The sequence below is a fragment of the Cyprinus carpio genome, chromosome B2, assembly GCF_018340385.1.
Source record: "Cyprinus carpio isolate SPL01 chromosome B2, ASM1834038v1, whole genome shotgun sequence".
Taxonomy (NCBI): Eukaryota; Metazoa; Chordata; class Actinopteri; order Cypriniformes; family Cyprinidae; genus Cyprinus; species Cyprinus carpio.
The window spans coordinates 20,606,788-20,626,274 of record NC_056598.1 but is presented as its reverse complement, the minus strand read 5'-3'; the positions used below and the strand labels follow the sequence as shown (position 1 = coordinate 20,626,274).

At 34.0% G+C, this 19,487-nt stretch overlaps 2 protein-coding genes and 1 gene segment (V, D, J or C); all 3 read left to right on the top strand.

Moving 5' to 3' along the window:
- Nucleotides 1-1,117: 1,117 nt before the first annotated feature.
- Nucleotides 1,118-9,311, top strand: LOC109056420 (T cell receptor alpha chain MC.7.G5-like). The gene is given in 7 exon segments (XM_042719162.1): nt 1,118-1,210; nt 1,330-1,631; nt 5,010-5,074; nt 6,183-6,238; nt 6,371-6,448; nt 7,497-7,549; nt 9,246-9,311. Coding segments are annotated over 7 exon segments (660 nt in total). The 5' UTR covers nt 1,118-1,170.
- Nucleotides 9,312-10,585: 1,274 nt separating this feature from the next.
- Nucleotides 10,586-11,193, top strand: LOC122136232. The segment is given in 2 exon segments: nt 10,586-10,756; nt 10,873-11,193. Coding segments are annotated over 2 exon segments (357 nt in total).
- Nucleotides 11,194-12,508: 1,315 nt separating this feature from the next.
- On the top strand, nt 12,509-18,893 carry LOC122136305. The gene is made up of 9 exons (XM_042719161.1): nt 12,509-12,548; nt 12,635-12,817; nt 14,176-14,240; nt 14,734-14,795; nt 15,075-15,267; nt 16,232-16,638; nt 17,229-17,254; nt 17,415-17,499; nt 18,185-18,893. The coding sequence occupies exons 1-9, from the start codon at nt 12,509-12,511 to the stop codon at nt 18,327-18,329; spliced, it is 1,206 nt and encodes a 401-aa protein (XP_042575095.1). The 3' UTR covers nt 18,330-18,893.
- Nucleotides 18,894-19,487: the final 594 nt, after the last annotated feature.

Below are 19,487 nucleotides of genomic sequence, written 5' to 3'. Positions count from 1 at the left end.
AACAATTTTTAAACAATAAGAAACTTCATCCACAAGGGGTCAGCCTTGCTCTCTCTCCGTGCATGAGAATATCATGTGACATGATACAAACATTTAAAGAAGAGCACTATGAGATAAACACAGAGCAGAGTTGAGTGAATATTTGCTTATAGATCAACTATGTTTAGATGGGCGTTGATTTCCCTGTGTTTCACAGCACATTATGATGGTAAGTACATATGTATAAGCCTACTTTATAAGAAAAGAGTATACTTACATTCAGGTTAATACGTTTTTAAGTATACTTTCCTAATCATTCATGTTAATGACTTACTTTTTTCTGTCTATTTTTCCAGTGTCCTCAGCACAAGACAGTGTTGAACAGTCAGGAGAAATGACTGAAAGTGATGGAGATCAAGTTTATTTTAATGTGTAATTATACTACTACTTCCACAAACTCACTATCTCTTTTGTACAAACAGCTGCCAAAACCAGATCACCAACATTCATTTTAAATCAATACACCACTGAGCCTGATTTTACAAAGAGATTTTCAGCAACATTGGACCTCACATCAAGAACATTTCCACTGATGATCAAGCATGTGCGTGTGTCTGACTCTGCTGTGTACTACTGTGCTCTGAGGCCCACAGTGACTGAAACACTCAACACTCATACAAGAACAGAGGAAGTGCTCAGTTATATGACGAGGTGAAAATCCACATGATACTGATGCACATTCATCCCCTGATTACATTTTCTAGACGGAATCACAAAACAATAAAGAGAATAACATTTCCAACTCCCAACACTAAATGTTTCCATCAGACTTTATTTCTCATTAATTGTATTAATACATTAAAACAAACTTACTAATTAAGAAATTAAACTTAATTTTAATGTTGAAATTATTTTGCCATAAGATGGCAATATACACCACAGATTCACAGATTCATATTATCAAGCCTCATTACAGGATCATTAGCTTCTCCTTTTTATTTAATAAATAACATGTCTTTTGCAGATCTGCTTCTTTACCTCATTCATTCATTTACCAAAATGAGCATCATCTCAACAGAGAGCAGGAAGTTCCTGATTGATTGTATGACTCAGTTCCTGCAAAAACTCATCACAATCATCACAACCCAGAGAACAGAAGAGCATCAACAGAACTGATCTGACTTAGAAAACATGGACAGACACTTGGTACTGATATTAATCATGATTTCAGGTAAAATACCCTTTGATGCCAATGCTTAGGAAATATATAATTAAGTGTAATGTGACTGAATTTAACTCGTGTGTTTTTTTAAAAAATGTAAGCAAATATTTATTTTCTCATGCTTGCAGGTGTGATGGCTGCAGACCAGATTTGGCCAAACAAGGGTGCAAATGTCATCAGTAAAGAAGGAGAGTCTGTGACACTGAGCTGCACATATGATACAAGCAGCAGATATGTTAGACTTTACTGGTACAGACAGTATCGTGATGGAGAACCTCAGTATTTAATGTGGAAAGGAGGCTCGGGAATGGAGTAGCACGGGACCCCAGCTGAACCTCGCTTTCAGTCGACTACATCAGAAACATCCACTGAACTCATTATTACTGGTGTAACTCTGTCAGATTCAGCTCTCTATTATTGTGCTCTAAGAGTAGCAGTCCAGTGATACAAAGTCTATGTAAAGCCATACAAAAACTCAAATTCATTTTTCACTTGATCTCAAACCACATCAAACCCACAATCTTTATTAATTCACACAATATAATTACATTTGTCGAAACACCTGTGTGAGAGATTGGGTAATATATTTTTTTAGAATATTTAATGTTAAAAAAAAGAGGTGACAAAAATGTGTAAGCATTTTCATACTTCTAGACAATATAATAAATTAGGTAATTTCAGATAATAGCATCATCATTGTATTATATTTTTAAGATTACTATGTATTTTTTTTTTTGTTTTTTGTTTTTTATTGTGTTACAATTATCTATTTAAGTATTTATCACAGCCAGCGAGATGAAGATGTCTTATTACCCAAAATCCGTGGATGTGCTGTAATTTTAGTGTTTATTCATTAACTCAGTTCAGTAAATTTTAGGGGTGTGATGAGATCTGACTGGTCTCGCGAGAAGGTGACATATTCTCATGCAGACCATTCAGATATATTTGCATTACACTGGTCCTTTCACCAGTGGTATGTAATGTAAGGTATGTAAGATATTATGTTTACATCAGGCAAGTGGGCACATGATAAGTGGGAAAATTACGCAGTGAAGTCTTTATCCAGTCATAAAAACAGAATTCACAGTTTAACGCAGAATGTCACGGAATTTCTTGATTCAAATTTTGAATTAGTTAACTAAAAGTAGGTCATTACACTTAAATCAAATCACAATATGGACTAGTATCTGTAAATATAAACCCGCAAAAGTCAATTTAAATATGAATCCTGCAGGTTCTGCCTGTCTCTGTTAATGAATTGCGCAGACGCGCGGTTTACACACACACACACTGAAGCGCGCGTGACGCTCGCGGTGATTTCAGCGTCTGCCGTCTCACTAAATGAAGACGTAAACACATTAACATCTCCACAACTGCTATGAGAGTCACTTCATGAGCATTTGAGTAAAACTAGCGTCATATCCATAGACTATAAAAACAGGTCATATCACATACTGTACACAGAACTGTAAAGGTATTCATGTCGACCGGTCAAAATAAAAGTCCGGTTTGAAATAACGACAATAGAATGTACACAGCCTACTACTACAACTGTTACCACTACTAAAATGAAACAAACATTATTTTAAAGAAATAATCACACAACATTTCTTCCATGTTTTTATTTTAATAGTAAATACCATTTGGTTGCCAAAAAATAAAGTTTGCTTAATTTTCAATAATTAAATGATAGCCTAAATGATGGAATTAATGTTTTATGCCTTCATTTGATAACCAGAAAAATGTAAATACACAACAATATATATATATATATATATATATATATATATATATATATATATATATATATATATATATATATATATATATATAATATGATGAGAAAAAAAATAAAACATTTCATAGGGCCTTAAACATATTTTTTGTTAAACTTTTAATAAATTGATGTGAAAATGTATATACTATTAAAAAGGTTTTGAGAAAAATTAAATGGATTTTTTTATTATTATTATTAAAGTGGAAATCAGTTTACTAAATATTAAACTTGACTGACTGACTGCTACTTTAAAGGGATATTATTTGTGTTGTTTATTATTTATATATATGTATACTATATAATTTTGTGCAACTACTTGCCTGTCAGTTGAGTTTGTGGCAAAACCTTTTGCAGTGATTACATGTTGTTTATACCTGCATAGAATTTATTAAAATAGATGTTTAATTTCATAAAGTACAATTTGATTTCAAAATGCACCTACATTTTTTTTGCATTTTGTGTTTTTCAGTTGAATAAAAGACAATTTTTTCCCTATATATTTGATCATTGAGGATTTCTTTAAAAAAGATTAAAAATCTCGTCTCGTCTCGTTCTCATGAACCCAGTCTTGTGTCTCGTCTCGTCTCGTCTCGTGGGATAAGTGTCTTGTCACACCCCTAGTACATTTATTTGGCTCATTGATTTTGAATTCTAATTAATGTACAGGAAATATTTTGTAAAAACTGAACAAAAAAATATTGAATATGACAAAATTGTCATTTTTATGTGGACACAATCACAATGATTTTAGAGAATATGATAGGATATTTCTAAAAGAAACAAGTAGTTAAAGGGTTAGTTCAGCCAAATATTAAAATTATGTCATTAATGACTCACCCTCATGTCGTTCCAAACCCGTAAGACCTCCGTTCATCTTCGGAACACAGTTTAAGATATTTTAGATTTAGTCCGAGAGCTTTCAGTCCCTCCATTGAGAATGTATGTACGGTATACTGTCCACGTCCAAAAGGTAATAAAAACATCATCAAAGTAGTCCATGTGACATCAGAGGGTCCGTTAGAATATATTCAAGCATCGAAAATACATTTCGGTCCAAAAATAACATAAAATTACGACTTTATTCCCGCTTTTTCTTCTCTTCCGGGTCTGTTGTGAACGCGACTGCTGTGACTGTTGACGTACGACGCTGCTGACGTGTTATCTTTGTTATTGGGCGCACCAGAAAACACGTCAGCAGTGTCGTACGTCAACAGTCACAGCAGTCGCGTTCACAACAGACCCGGAAGAGAAGAAAAAGCGGAATAAAGTCGCAATTTTTTGTTATTTTTGGAACAAAATGTATTTTCGATGCTTCAATAAATTCCAAACGACCCTCTGATGTCACATGGACTACTTTGATGATGTTTTTATTACCTTTCTGGACGTGGACAGTATACCGTACATACATTTTCAATGGAGGGACAGAAAGCTCTAGGACTAAATCTAAAATATCTTAAACTGTGTTCTGAAGATGAATGGAGGTCTTACGGGTTTGGAACGACATGAGGGTGAGTCATTAATGACATAATTTTAATATTTGGGTGAACTAACCCTTTAAATAATGGTAGAATTGTCCATTTTTATAAATTCTAGATTTAAAAGGGTCTTTTAAAAAACTGAACTCATTATTACTGGTGTAACTCTGTCAGATTCAGCTCTCTATTATTGTGCTCTAAAAGTATCAGCCCAGTGATACAAAGTCTATGTGAAGCTGTACAAAAACTCAAATTTATTTTTCACTTTGATCTTGAGCCACATCAAAAACACAATCTATAATTCACACGATTTAATTTCACATGTGGAAACACCTGTGTGTGGCTACTGAAAGGGTAATGAAAATGAACTTCCACATTTCTTTCTGAATTACAGTTGTACATCACAAATAAAATAAAAATAAAAAATGAAACCAGGGTTATGTATTATGCCTGATTCTTTGATATCATATACAGTGTAAAATCTTGAGTCTTTGAGTTTTATACCCTTAGGTTAAACGTTTTACAATATTATTATAACATTTTTGTGTTTTTACAGAGTGTTGTGGAGAAGACTGTGTTGATCAGCCAGATCAACACATCACTGAATTTGAAGGAAGATCAGTAACATTACAATGTAAATATAAAACAGCTTTATCACAACCAGAACTCTTCTGGTACATCCAGAGAGCAAATGACTTCCCTAAATACATTCTGTGGAGAAACAAATTTGGAACAAAAAATAATGATGCTCAGTTCCAGGAGAGATTTGACTCTGAAGTGTCGTCAGATTCAGTTCCACTGACAATCCAGAATCTGAATGTGTCTGACTCTGCTGTGTACTTCTGTGCTCTGAGGTCCACAGTGACTGAAACACACTCAACACTCATACAAAAACAAAGGATGAAGTGTAATTCCACTATTTACTTCTGTCACGCTACAATAACAAGCATATAAATAAAAACTATTTTAAATTAAACATAGAGCTGTGCATATAGTGTCATCAACTTGATAACAACCAAAGTATGAGGAATAATCTAGATCATATTCTATTTGTTGCGTTCTGAGAATTTATATTATATGACAGAGTTAGAGTAATGCACTAGAGGGTAATTAATGAATATTAATAGTAATCAAATGACTCAATGGTGTATGAAACAGATCTGATCTGATCTGCTCTCTCTAAGAGCTGTCTGGAAGAGGTGGGGTAGCACTGATACCTGATGTGATGTTTAACTTCAAGTCTGTTAGAAAGAGAATAAGAAACACACACAATGTTACTCCATTCTGTCATTCTGTTTTCTGCCTTTGCATGTAAGTATTGAAGTGTTTTGTGTTTTGAAACTAAATATTATGAGCAGCCAGAATGGCTAATATCTGCTGAATATTAACTGACTCGATATAAACACAAGTTCATGAAAGATTTTAATCATCAAATAAATCAACTTTAGATGCATTTATTCAGTTACTAATATACTATAATAAGTATAGTGGTGATCAAGCATTTGTTCAAAAACACTATACCAATCATTTACAATGAATTGTTCAGGGTTTGCAAAATCACATCATGTTTAGCATTTTCAAACTTCATCCACAAGGGGCCAGCCTTGCTCTCTCCATGTATGAGTATATCAAGTGACATGATACAAACATTTAAAGAAGAGCTCTGTGAGATCAGCCCAAAGTTTTTGAAAGCAGAGTTGAGTGAATTTTCTGTTCTTTTACCTCATAGATCAGCTATGTTTAGATGGGCTTTGATTTCTCTGTGTTTCATAGTACTTTATGATGGTAAGCAATTGTTTGTTTCTGCATCCTGCATTCTGCAAAAATGTTTACATAAATATAGGTTACTAAATGTTTACACTTACCTTCCTAATAATTCACATTAATGATTTACTTTCTCTGTCTATTGTTCCCCAGTGTCTTCAGGACAGGACAAGGTTGAACAGTCTTCAGAAGAAATGACTGCGAGTGAAGGAGCTCAAGTTATTGTAGGGTGTAAATATATTACCACTGATACGGCCCCATACCTCTTCTGGTACCAGCAGCTACCAAACATGTCACCAACATTCATTCTAAATAAATTAACTTTTGGTGAGGGAACTACTGAGCCTGCTTTTAAGAAGAGATTTTCTGCAACACTGAATTCAACATCAAAAACAGTTCCACTGATGATCAAGAATGTGCATGTGTCTGACTCTGCTGTGTACTACTGTGCTCTGAGGGCCACAGTCACAGGAAACACAACAACACTGTACAAAAACCTTGCAAATAAATACTACTGAAATGTGTGCCATATACTTCAACTACAACTGTCCAAACACATCTTTGAATCACACTTGTAACAGAATCCATAGGGACTGATTCATTTGGCGTATAAATTGATCCTGATGGACACTGTGAAAAAGATAGTTTAATCATACGGTCACTTCAAGAGCCCAATTATATGACATGCAAATCCACATGACTTCTTTACCACTACTATAACTTATAATTTAATATAATATATACAATTAATATAATAAAAAAACTGACCTGCATGAGAAAATCTCATGTTACTACATATATTCAATGGCTGGGTTTAGAATATATAGATTTGACAAACATTTTTTGCCATCAAAATGAAAAAGGATAAAAGAGGAGGAGTTTGGCACATAGCTCTGAGATGATCTTGTTGAATTTGCTAGACTGTCACAAAGCTCAATCCTATTGCTGTGACACACACACACACACAAAATGATACTTCATTTCATCATTCTGCTCTCTTCTTTGACATGTAAGTGCATTTCTGTATGTTTTGCATGCATGTGCATTTCAAAAAAGATCAGATAGAGAATATATACAGTATTATCATACATAATTTTCACATTTTAAATGCTAAATGAGCTTATTTTAAAAAAAAAGTACTATATTTCTAATACCATAATGACAATGTTGCAACAAAATTTAATATGATGGTTAACTAGTATTGATTTATTGTAGGTATGCAATTTTACAATTTAAAACATTATTTGAAAAATTAAGTTATTCTTTTGCTCTTTTCCAGGCGTGAGTTTTGGAGATGAAATCATGCCAGACAGCACTGAGGAATTTGCTGCAGTGGGTTCAACTGTTAATTTATCTTGCAGTTATTCCTCTGCAAATACACTTCAATGGTACCGTCAGTCTCCCGGATCAGCTCCTCAATTTCTTGTGCTTATAACAGAGGGTGTGAAAGAGACTAAGATATCTGATATAGATCCCAGGTTCTCTACTAAGCTCAGAAAAGAAAAACAAGCAACAAAAGATATCAAACGTGTGGATCTGATCATCTCTACTGCTGCTGTATCAGACTCTGCTCTGTACTTCTGTGCTCTGAGGCCCACAGTCACAGGAAACACAAGAACACTGTACAAAAACCTGACAGCCAACTATATGAATTATAGATGGATTATGAATGCACATTGTAAAAATATGAATACTATTATTGCTATTTATTCACACTATACTCTATGATGTAATTCCCTGACTAAATGTTGATTTAAAAAAAAAAAATCTACTTGCTTACAGTATATGTATAGGCATGCCAAATGAATGTTTTTTTTACCACCAAAATAAACATCATCCCTAAATTTATTCTGTGTGGATATGCACATCTAAACAGAGACCATAAAAAGTACTATAACAAAAACCAAAAGAATGAAGAATTTATCCAGATTATATTCAAATACTGTATCATGCAATAGAGTTAGTAAGTAACCACAAGAGGGCGTTTTGCACTATAGGACATGAATAGTAATCAAATGACAGTGGTGTATGAAACAGACTTGGGCTGCATTTCCCAAAAGCTTTGTAAGCTTAAGTACATCGTAGACCCATTAAAACCAATGGACCTGGGAGGCGGGGTTTAAAGCATTGATATCTGATGTGATCTTGTAAAACTTTAAGTCTGTTAGAGAGAGAATAAGAAACACACACAATGATTCTCCATTCTGTAATTCTGCTTTTTGCCTTTGCATGTAAGTATTGAAGTGTTTTGCATCCCATTACTTTGAGAAGCCAGAATTACTAATTTCTTCTCAAAATTAAGTTGTGTTAATTAAAATAGTGTTTATCTTTATGTTTTACATTGCATTCGATACTGATAAATCTAAACTGAATATACATTCAATTTAAACAGCTGTTCTTAAAAGATTTGATCTACTCTTGCAGATGCAGCATATGGAAATGAAATTAAACCAAACAAAACAGGGGAGTTTGTTGATGAGGGTTCAAGTGTTAAATTATCCTGCAGTTATTCATCTGCATATGCTCTGTACTGGTACCGTCAATATCCCGGATCAGCTCCTGAGTTCATTGTGCTCATCTTAGACAGATCAAAACAAGCTCAGAAGTCTAATGTAGATTCCAGATTCATTGCCAAAGTCACCAAAGACAAAGAAAACCATGTGTATCTGGAGATCTCCTCTGCATCTATATCAGACTCTGCTCTGTACTACTGTGCTCTGCAGCCCACAGTGACAGGAAACACAAAAACACTGTACAAAAACCTGATTCATAGTATTGCATCTACAGTACATCACACATCCAACCTCCATATCTGCTATAGGTACTGCAAGGGAACACCCCTCTATTCAGTAAAAACAGTATAGATTGTCATTCACAATCACAACATGAAAAGATATAACATAAATGGTGAAACACAAAGATTTAAAGAGGTTAAAAGATGCTTCTACAGATATTTATAACATTTTATAAAGCAACCATGCTCAAAGAGGTGATAAAATCATATTTATATGCATTTGCTTTTTCCCAGGTGGTGAGGAAAGAGGGGTTTATATCTGAGGGTATTTTGCTGAACCTGACAGAGACTGTGTCTTAAGATCATTCAAACTCAGACTGCAAACATGCAGTGCATTCAATGATACTGGGTTATTCTAAAAATGAGTAAATAACTTTAAAACATTCAGATATAAAACATAAGTATAGTGGTGATCAAGCATTTGGTAAAAAAAAAACACTATTTATACCAATCATACTTTTATAAATAATTGCTCAAGGTTTGAAAAATAACAATGTTTAGCAATTTCAAACTTCCTCCACAAGCGGTCAGTCTGGCTCTCTCTATGTATGAGTATATCATGTGACATGATACAAAAATTTAAAGAAGAGCTTTATGTGATAATCACAGAGCTTTTGAAAGCAGAGTTGAGTGAGTTTCCTGTTCTTTTACCTCATAGATCAACTATGTTTAGATTGACTTATGTGTTTAGATGTGCTTCATAGCACATTATGACGGTAAGCACATTTTTGTTTCTGCATACTTAAACAGAAAAAGGTCTACTTAAATATAGGTTACTAAATGTTTACACTTACTTTCCTAATAATTAATGTTAATGATTTACTTTACATTTTCTGTCTATTTTTCCAGTGTCTTTGGGACAGGACAGAGTTGAACAGTCTTCAGGAAAAATTAATGCAGATGAAAGAGATCAAGTTATTGTAAAGAGTAATTATTTTACCTCTGAATTAAACATAAACATTTTCTGGTACAAACAGCATCCAAACAGATTACCAACATTAATTCTGAATTAATACACCACTGATCCTGATTTTAAGAAGAGATTTTCTGCAACATTGAACTCTACATCAAGAACATTTCCACTGATGATCAAAAACCTACATGTGTCTGATTCTGCTGTGTACTACTGTGCTCTGCAGCCCACAGTGACTTAAACACACTCAACACTCATACAGGAACAGAGGAAGTACTCAGTTATATGACGAGGTGCAAATCCACATGATACTGATGCACATTCATCCCATATGATATTGTTACATTTTCTAGACTGAATCACAAAACAATAAAGAGAATAAAATTCCCAACTCAGACACTGAATGTTTCCGACTTTATTTCTCAAATTAATTGTATTAATACATTAATACATGTATTAAAACAAACAAACTAGGTAATTAGGAAACTATTATAAAATTAAACTTGATTTTCATTTTGTAATGCTTTTACCATAAGATGGAAATATACACCACAGTGTCATATGATGAAGCCTCATTACAGGATCATTAGATCCTCCTTTTTATTTAATAAATAACATATTTGCAGATCTGCTTGTTTACCTCTTTCATTCATTTACCAAAATGAGCATCATCTCAACAGAGAGCAGGAAGTTCCTGATTGATTGTATGACTCAGTTCCTGCAAAACTCATCACAATCATCACAACCCAGAGAACAGAAGAGCATCAACAGAACTGATCTGACTTAGAAAACATGGACAGACACTTGGTACTGATATTAATCATGATTTCAGGTAAAATACCCTTTGATGCCAATGCTAAGGAAAATATATAATTAAGTGTAATGTGACTGAATTTAACTCGTGTGTTTTTTTAAAATGTAAGCAAATATTTATTTTCATGCTTGCAGGTGTGATGGCTGCAGACCAGATTTGGCCAAACAAGGGTGCAAATGTCATCAGTAAAGAAGGAGAGTCTGTGACACTGAGCTGCACATATGATACAAGCAGCAGATATGTTAGACTTTACTGGTACAGACAGTATCGTGATGGAGAACCTCAGTATTTAATGTGGAAAGAGGCTCGGGAATGGAGTAGCACTGGGACCCCAGCTGAACCTCGCTTTCAGTCGACTACATCAGAAACATCCACTGAACTCATTATTACTGGTGTAACTCTGTCAGATTCAGCTCTCTATTATTGTGCTCTAAGAGTTGGAGCACTGTGATATAAAGTCTGTGTGAACTCGTACAAAAACTCAAATTCATTTTTCCCTTTGATCCAAACCACATCAAACCCACAATCTATAATTCACACAATATAATTACACTTGTGGAAACACCTGTGTGAGAATGTGATTCATAATTTTTCAGAATATGTTATGTTAAAAAAGAGGTAGAAGTGAAGCAATGCACACAAAAAAAAGGATTTTGACACTTACAGACTACATAAGAAATTCAGGTCATTTCAGATAATAGCATATATAAATATACAATTTAAAGATTTATTGATTGATTTATTTATTCATATTCTGTTTTTATTATGTTACAATTATTTATCTGCAATTATTAAAAGTATTTATCACAACCAGCAAAATAGATGTCTTATTGCCCAAAATGCTGTAGTAAATATTGGAAGGGTCTTTTAAACAATAATGAATTCATTTACTTAAAGCATTGTTAACTTTTTGGGGGCCTGCAGAAATCTGATGAAGCAAATCATCAAAGTAGATAAAGACTCAAATGCACGGCAGCATTTCATAAAGAGCAGGAAGATCTTTAGTGCTAAAGACTGAAAAGCAGGCAATCTCAGTGTGCTGGGATCAAGACAGAGTTGAACAGCCTTCTGGAGAAAAAAACGCAAATAAAGGAGATCTAGCTAATCTACTGTACAATTATTTTACCACAACTACAAATGAAGATTTCTATCTCTTCTAGTAAAAACAACTACGAAGTAGAGCTCCAGCATTTATGCCGAGTGTACAGTATTTACTTTTTGTGAAGGATCTATTGAGCCTGATTTTAAGGAAAGAGATTTTGATCTCCACATGAAGAACAGTTCCACTGACAATCCAGAATGTCAGATTTTACTGTGTACTACTGTGCTCTAAAACACTGTGACTAAAACGCACTCATACAAAAACATGAAATAGATCATAACTGTTTAATACTGCTCCTGGTTCAGCATCAATCCTCTGCAGTCATAATCACAGAAAGATACAGCAAACTACAAAAACCAAAACACACAATCCAAAAACAGGAACTTCCTAACTCAAATCACATGAGCCTAAAACCATCACAACAAAGTCATTTATGTTTGTATTTTCTTCAAAATCATCTGCTAAATAAATAAATATAAGTATAATTTCTTGCAGTTGTGAAATCCTTCCTCTAAGCAAAAACATGAGAAGCGGTAGACTGTATCATCACACAGAAAGCAGGAAGTTCCAGTGTGTTTGAGTGTGACACTGCAGAGACTCACAGTAACACAGAACTACAGCTCAGAGCACAGACAACATTAACACGCATCTGATCTGACCTAGTCAGCATGGAAAAACACCTGCTGCTGATTTTAATTATTATTTCAGGTACAACTCTTTTAATAATTATATCCAGACACATCCATTGGGATAGTTTTGTGTTACTTGACTCTTATTTTGTTTGCTTGTTTTAGGTGTGATAACTGCAGACCAGATTAGACCAAATCAAGAAACTAGTGTCATAAAAAAGGAAGATGAGACTGTAACCCTGAGCTGCTCATATGATACAAGCAGCAGTAATGTTAGACTTTATTGGTACAGACAGTATCCTAATGGAGAGCTTCACTATTTAATATATAAGTATTCAGGAGGTGGAGGTGGGAGCCCCTCTGATCCTCGCTTTCAGTCTACTACACCACAATCATCCACTGAACTCACTATTACTGGTGTAACTCTGTCAGATTCAGCTCTCTATCATTGTGCTCTAAGAGTATCAGCCCAGTGATACAAAGTCTATGTGAAGCCGTACAAAAACTCAAATTAATTTTTCCCTTTGATGTCAAGCAATATCAGACCCACAATCTATAATTCACACAATTTAATTATACTTGTTGAAACACCTGTATGTGGTTACTGAAAAGGTAATGAAAATGAAACACAATACTTCCTGAATTACAGTTGTATATCATAAAATAAAAAAATAAAAAAATAAAACTAGTGTTACATTTTATGTCTGAATCTTTGATATCATATGCATTTATGTTTACACATTTAAATGCTGTATTAATGATACTTTTACTTATATTAAAGTATTTTTTTAATGAATGGTTATAGTTTATTTGCAAGGGACACATTTGCACAGTCAATAACAACACTTAAAAACACAGAAACATTTGATGGGAAAAACATCTACCTCATCTGTAAATATGATGGAACTATAATTAACGTGTGCTGGCATCGTCAGTATCTGGGATCCAGAGCTCCTGTTTTTTATTTAACCACAATGAGGCTCAATGTCACCTATTTTCCCTTGTATTTCACCTATTAATAATAACCTAATATTGTGAGCCTGGAGATCTTTTCTGCTAAAATAACAGATTCTGTGCTGTTATATCTGTAAATCAAACACATTAATTTTTGTATAAATGTAAATCTGACTTGTGTATAACCAAATGTTCTATTCGCTACATTACCTATATGTTAATTCTGATACAAACTCTGATAATGGATAATTTAACCATATTCCTGTCACTTTCCATTGTACAAATGCACAGAATGTAAACGTGTTAGGTATAATCATGCATGTTTAAGTGTAAAAGGGGTAAAATTATCAGTAACTTAAATGATGACACTGGAAACAGTGTCACTGTAACACAGTGAGACTTATCTCTATCAAATGCTACAGGTACAATGAAAAAAAAAAATACATGATTATAAAAATATTTTTACAATAATATCCTGGAGAGGGCAGTATACTCGCACACACCACCCAAAATTATATTTTTGTTTCTTTTTATGTTTAAACTCTCCTCCCCTGCTATAAACCATCCAATTTCTTACTGACATGGCTAATTTATCTTTTTCTCCTGTTACAGTCAACACATGATACAAATTATTGCATCAGTTTATCATGGTAAGTGGGGGAATTTGTAATTTCTTAATTGCTTCAAATAGTTCTATACCTTTAGGTTAAAATTTGTAAAGTTTTATCTGAACATATTTTCATGTTTTACAGAGTGTCATGGAGAAGAGCGTGTTGATCAGCCAGATAAAAACATCGCTGAACTTGAAGGGAGATCAGTAACGTAACAATGCAAATATAAAACAACTTCATCACAACCAGAACTCTTCTGGTACACCCAGAGAGCAAATTACTTTCCAAAATACATTTTGTGGAGAAACAAATTTGGAGCAAAAGATAATGATGCTCAGTTCCAGGAGAGATTTGACTCTGAAGTGTCATCAGATTCAGTTCCACTGAAAATCAAGAATCTGCATGTGTCTGACTCTGCTGTGTACTACTGTGCTCTGAGGCCCACAGAGACTAAAACATATATATGTAAACATTATAAATTATATAGTGTTGCGCATAATGAATGTCCTAAACCTTATGAGATCTAAAGTATTGTAACAATTAAAGTATGAGGAATAATCTAGCGTTCTTGTGTTCTAAAGATTTCTATCATATGACAGAGTTAGTAAGTAACCACAAGATTTTACAATAGGATATGAATAGTAATCAAATGACTCAATGGTGTGTGAAACTGATCGGCTCTGCTCTGCTCTCCCTAAGAGCTCTCTGGAAGAGGTGGGGTTTAAAGCACTGGTACCTGATGTGATCTTCTTAAACTTCAGGTCTGTAGAGAGAGAATATGAAACACACACAATGATGCTCCATTCTGTCATTCTGTTCTCTGCCTTTGCATGTAAGTATTGTGTTAGTGTTTTGTGTTTTGAAACTAAATATTATGAGCAGCCAGAATGGCTAATAATTAACTGACTAAACATTCGATTTAAACACCTGTTCTTAAAATATTTGATTTATTTTGCAGATGCAGCATATGGAAATGAAATTAAACCAACCAAAACTTTGAAGTTTGTTGATGAGGGTTCAAGTGTTAAATTATCCTGCAGTTATTCATCTGCATTAATTCTCCACTGGTACCGTCAGTATCCCGGATCAGCTCCTGAGTTCATTGTGTTCATCTCAGATGGATCAAAACAAGCTCAGGAGTCTAATGTAGATTCCAGATTCATTGCCAAAGTCACCAAAGACAAAGAAAGCCATGTGTACCTGGAGATCTCCTCTGCATCTATATCAGACTCTGCTCTGTACTACTGTGCTCTGCAGCCCACAGTGACAGGAAACACAAGAACACTGTACAAAAACCTGATTCACAGTATTGCATCTACATGACCAACCTCCATATCTGCTAGTTAAAACAAGGAAACACTCTTTTAATCAGCAAAAAGCAGTATTATATCATTCAAAAGGAAACACACAAAGATTCACTTAAAAGAAGCTTCTCTGGGTCTTTATAACATTTTATAAAGCAACCATGTTTAAAAAAGATGATCAAATCAATTACAGATGTATTTGCTTTTTCTCGGGTGGAGAGGAAAGAGTGGTTTATATCTGAGAGTATTTACCAGAACCTGACAGACACTGTGTCATAAGATTCTTTAAACTCAAACTGTAAACATACAGTACGTACAATGATACTTTATTCAGTTATTCTAGAAATGAGTAAAAAGCTTTAAAACATTCAGATATATAACATAAGTATAGTAGTGATCAAGCATTTGTTCAAAAACATAATTTATACCAATCAAACCTTTATAAAGAATTGTTCAGGGTTTGCAAAATAACATTATGTTTAGCAATTTCAAACTTCCTCCACAAGGGGTTAGCATTGCTCCCTCCATGTATGAGTATATCATGTGACATGATACCAACATTTAAAGAAGAGCTCTATGACACAGAGCTTTTTGAGAGCACACAGTTGAGTGAATGTTTGTTCAAAAATCAACTATGATTACATGGACTTTGATTTCTCTGTGCTTCATAACCCATTATGATGGTAAGCATATTTTTGTTTCTTTATTTTTAACAGAAAATTTTTTACAATATACTAAATATAGAACACTAAATTTTCCCAATTATTCATGCCAAATAATTAATATTAATGACTTTCTTTCACTGTATATTACGTCGAGCGTACGGTGTACATTTTAGGACATCCTCAGACCTCAGTCATTAAATGAAAAGGCGTCATGCCTCAGACTAAAAGGCTTCAGTCATTGGACAAAACGGCATCACGCTTCAGACTGAAAAGCTTCAGGTCTCAGGAAAAACGACGTCAGGTGTCAGGTCTCATACAATTAGGCATCAGACGAAACGGACTCAGACCAAAAGGCATCAGACGAAAAGGACTCAGACCAAAAGGCATCAGACGAAACGGACTCAGACCAAAAGGCATCAGACGAAACGGACTCAGACCAAAAGGCATCAGACGAAAAGGCATCAGACGAAACGGACTCAGACCAAAAGGCATCAGACCAAAAGGAATCAGACCAAAAGGCATCAGACCAAAAGGACTCAGACCAAAAGGCATCAGACCAAAAGGCATCAGATGAAACGTCACACGCACGCGGTTCAGAGGAAGTGTATGAAACGGTTGATGGATGGCAAAAGGAGGTAAGCCGCATCTGATATATTATATTTTAACAGTTTTATTCAAATGTTACACTAATTAAGTTATATACAGACGAGAACATGCATTTCGAGAGTCTTAGTGCACGTTTAAAAAGTTAGTTAGCCATATTGCAACTAGCGAGCTTTTATGTTGGCAAAGTGTAGTAAAAAAATAAACATGGTTGTACTACCAAAAAACAAACAAACACACACACACACACACACACACACACACACACACACACACACACACACACAAACACAAACACACATGGTTGATATAGTTAAATCATGGTATCCACAGATTAACCATGGTTTTGCTATACTGACCAGTTTAACCATGATGTTTGTAGTAAAACTGTGGTTATACAAATGGTAATCATTACACTAAAAAAACATGTTACTATACTTTTACTATAATAAAACCATGGTCACTTTACGTCAAAGTAAAGCAAATTCTTTCGAGCTATTAGATTGAAATCTTAGTCTAATTATAATATACCTGTATGAGTCTAACACTAGTTGTTGAATTAAATGATTTTGTAAAAACAATGGTTCTGTCTTATAACTAAATATATATTTGTTTGTTTCAGTCAATCAAGAATGGATACAGAGATAAGTATCCTGCATTTAAATGGCTTATATTATAAATGTATTGTTATTTGTTAGATCGTAATACTATCATGTTCTGTTTGCTAAAGCTACTGAATGAATGTTGAAACTTTCTACAGAATAAAAAATAAATAAAAAAACACTTTAATGTCCCTTAACTTATTTAGATGAAACGATAAAGTTGCTATTTGACAATGGCTTCAAACAAAGAGAAATGTGCTCTTTTCTTGCTGCTTCTGGATACAAAATCAGGTAATCATTAAGCTTAGTTAAGTTGGTAACACTTACTATGAAGCCCATATTTATAACACATTATAATGAATGCACAATGCATTATAAAAAATAAAAAAAAGATATGTACAGTATCTTACTATCTTATTGATATTACAATAAATATAGTTAAAATCAAATGTGCCATATTACACATTCATCTGATCAGATATCTGATCTTATGGCTGTTTAAGAAAAATATTATTTTTATTTTCATTATTGTTTTTGTTGTTATTTATAAGTGGTATTTGTCTGCTTTAAGTAAAGTAACAAGTTAACAATGGCAAGATATGAGACTTATAATATATTATAACTATGGGAAATATAATCCATTGTAAGTTAAGTGGATGCATTATGTTCATTGTGTATTATAAACCATCTTAAATTCTATAACCACAAAATAAGTAAATATTATAACATTAAAACTGTTGTTATGATTACTCATGAGATGATACGACATATTATAAAGTTTTTTATAATACATTATGCATTCATTATAATGTCATAAGAATACTCTTATAATGTGTTTTAAATACGGGCTTCATAGAAAGTGTTACTGTTAAGTTTAATCGATATTGTACTGCTTCACTGATGTTAAATATACAATATATCCTTATACAAATGAAGAAACATTTTTTTTACAGCATCTTATGTTTTAATCTTGCAGTGAAAGGCATCTAAGAAGATTATTAAAATCCCTTGGTTTAAAACGGAGGAGTTTTGACAGGCCCCATAATGAAATTCGCCAAGCTGTTATGGTACAGTATGGTACAATGCAGTGTTCTGCATTCCTACTCCTGGAAAGCTACTAACTTCCTGATTTCAGTTACAGTCATTTTCTAAAACACCTGCAGTCAACTGCAAATAACTGCCTTAAGTAAATCTCCAAGTGGCTAAGTGTGGTGTCCCATACTCTGAATTGGTGCTCTGCATTTAACCCATCCAAGTGCACACACACAGCAGTGAACACAAACACACCGTGAACAAACACCCTGAGCAGTGGGCAGCCACTTTTTGCTGCGGCACCCAGGAAGCAGTTGTGGGTTCAGTGTCTTGCTCAGGGGGACCTCTGTTGTGGGTAATGCGGGTGGAAGAAAGTGCTGGTCATTCACTCCCCCAACCTACATTTCCTGCCGGTGCTGAGACTCAAACATGTGACCTTCAGGCTACGAGTCTGACTCTCTAACCATTAGGCCCCGACTACCCATAAACCTAATTGTGTTTCTACTGAACACTGGCAGTAATTTCCATGTAAACTCAAATACTTTGATATGTTGATTCTGATGCATCTAATTAAGCCAGGGTGTCCAACCCTGCTCCTGGAGGGTGTGTGGGTGTTAAATATTTATTGTGGTAATAATCCAAAATAATATTTATATTAGCTTATGCACTGCTCACCTTGGCAAGGAATCCGTGCAATGCACAAACGGGTTCGTGATGTCAGAGGAATCCAGCCTTGCTACAGGTATATATATTATCTATATTAACCCTGTTTTTTAAAGATGTGGTCAAGCTTTTTTCCCCCAAAATGTTTCTCTGTTATTTCTCTAGGAATGATGTGGCTGTAATAATGAGAGAACTTGATGCCAGTGGTCTTCTTAGAAGATGTCCTGGGAAAAAAAGGATTGAACGTAGGAACTACTTCAGCCATGGACCAAATTACACTTGGCATATTGATGGTAAATATTATTAATTATTAAGAGAAAATAAAAAAAAAAAAAATATACTCAAAAAAAAAGTCATAGATATCGAAAACAGAGTAGAGTAAAGAGCATTAACTAGTTTTCTGACTGATGTTTTGATTAAATTAAATATATTTATTGTGATGCAATTTTATAATTGTGTAGGAAATGACAAATTGAAATTCTTTGGAATCTGGGTACATCTTGGTATTGATGGGTATACAACCTGTACATTTAATGAAGTTTATTGCTTAGTAATTTTAGTCTCTGAAATGTAATCTAACTTAT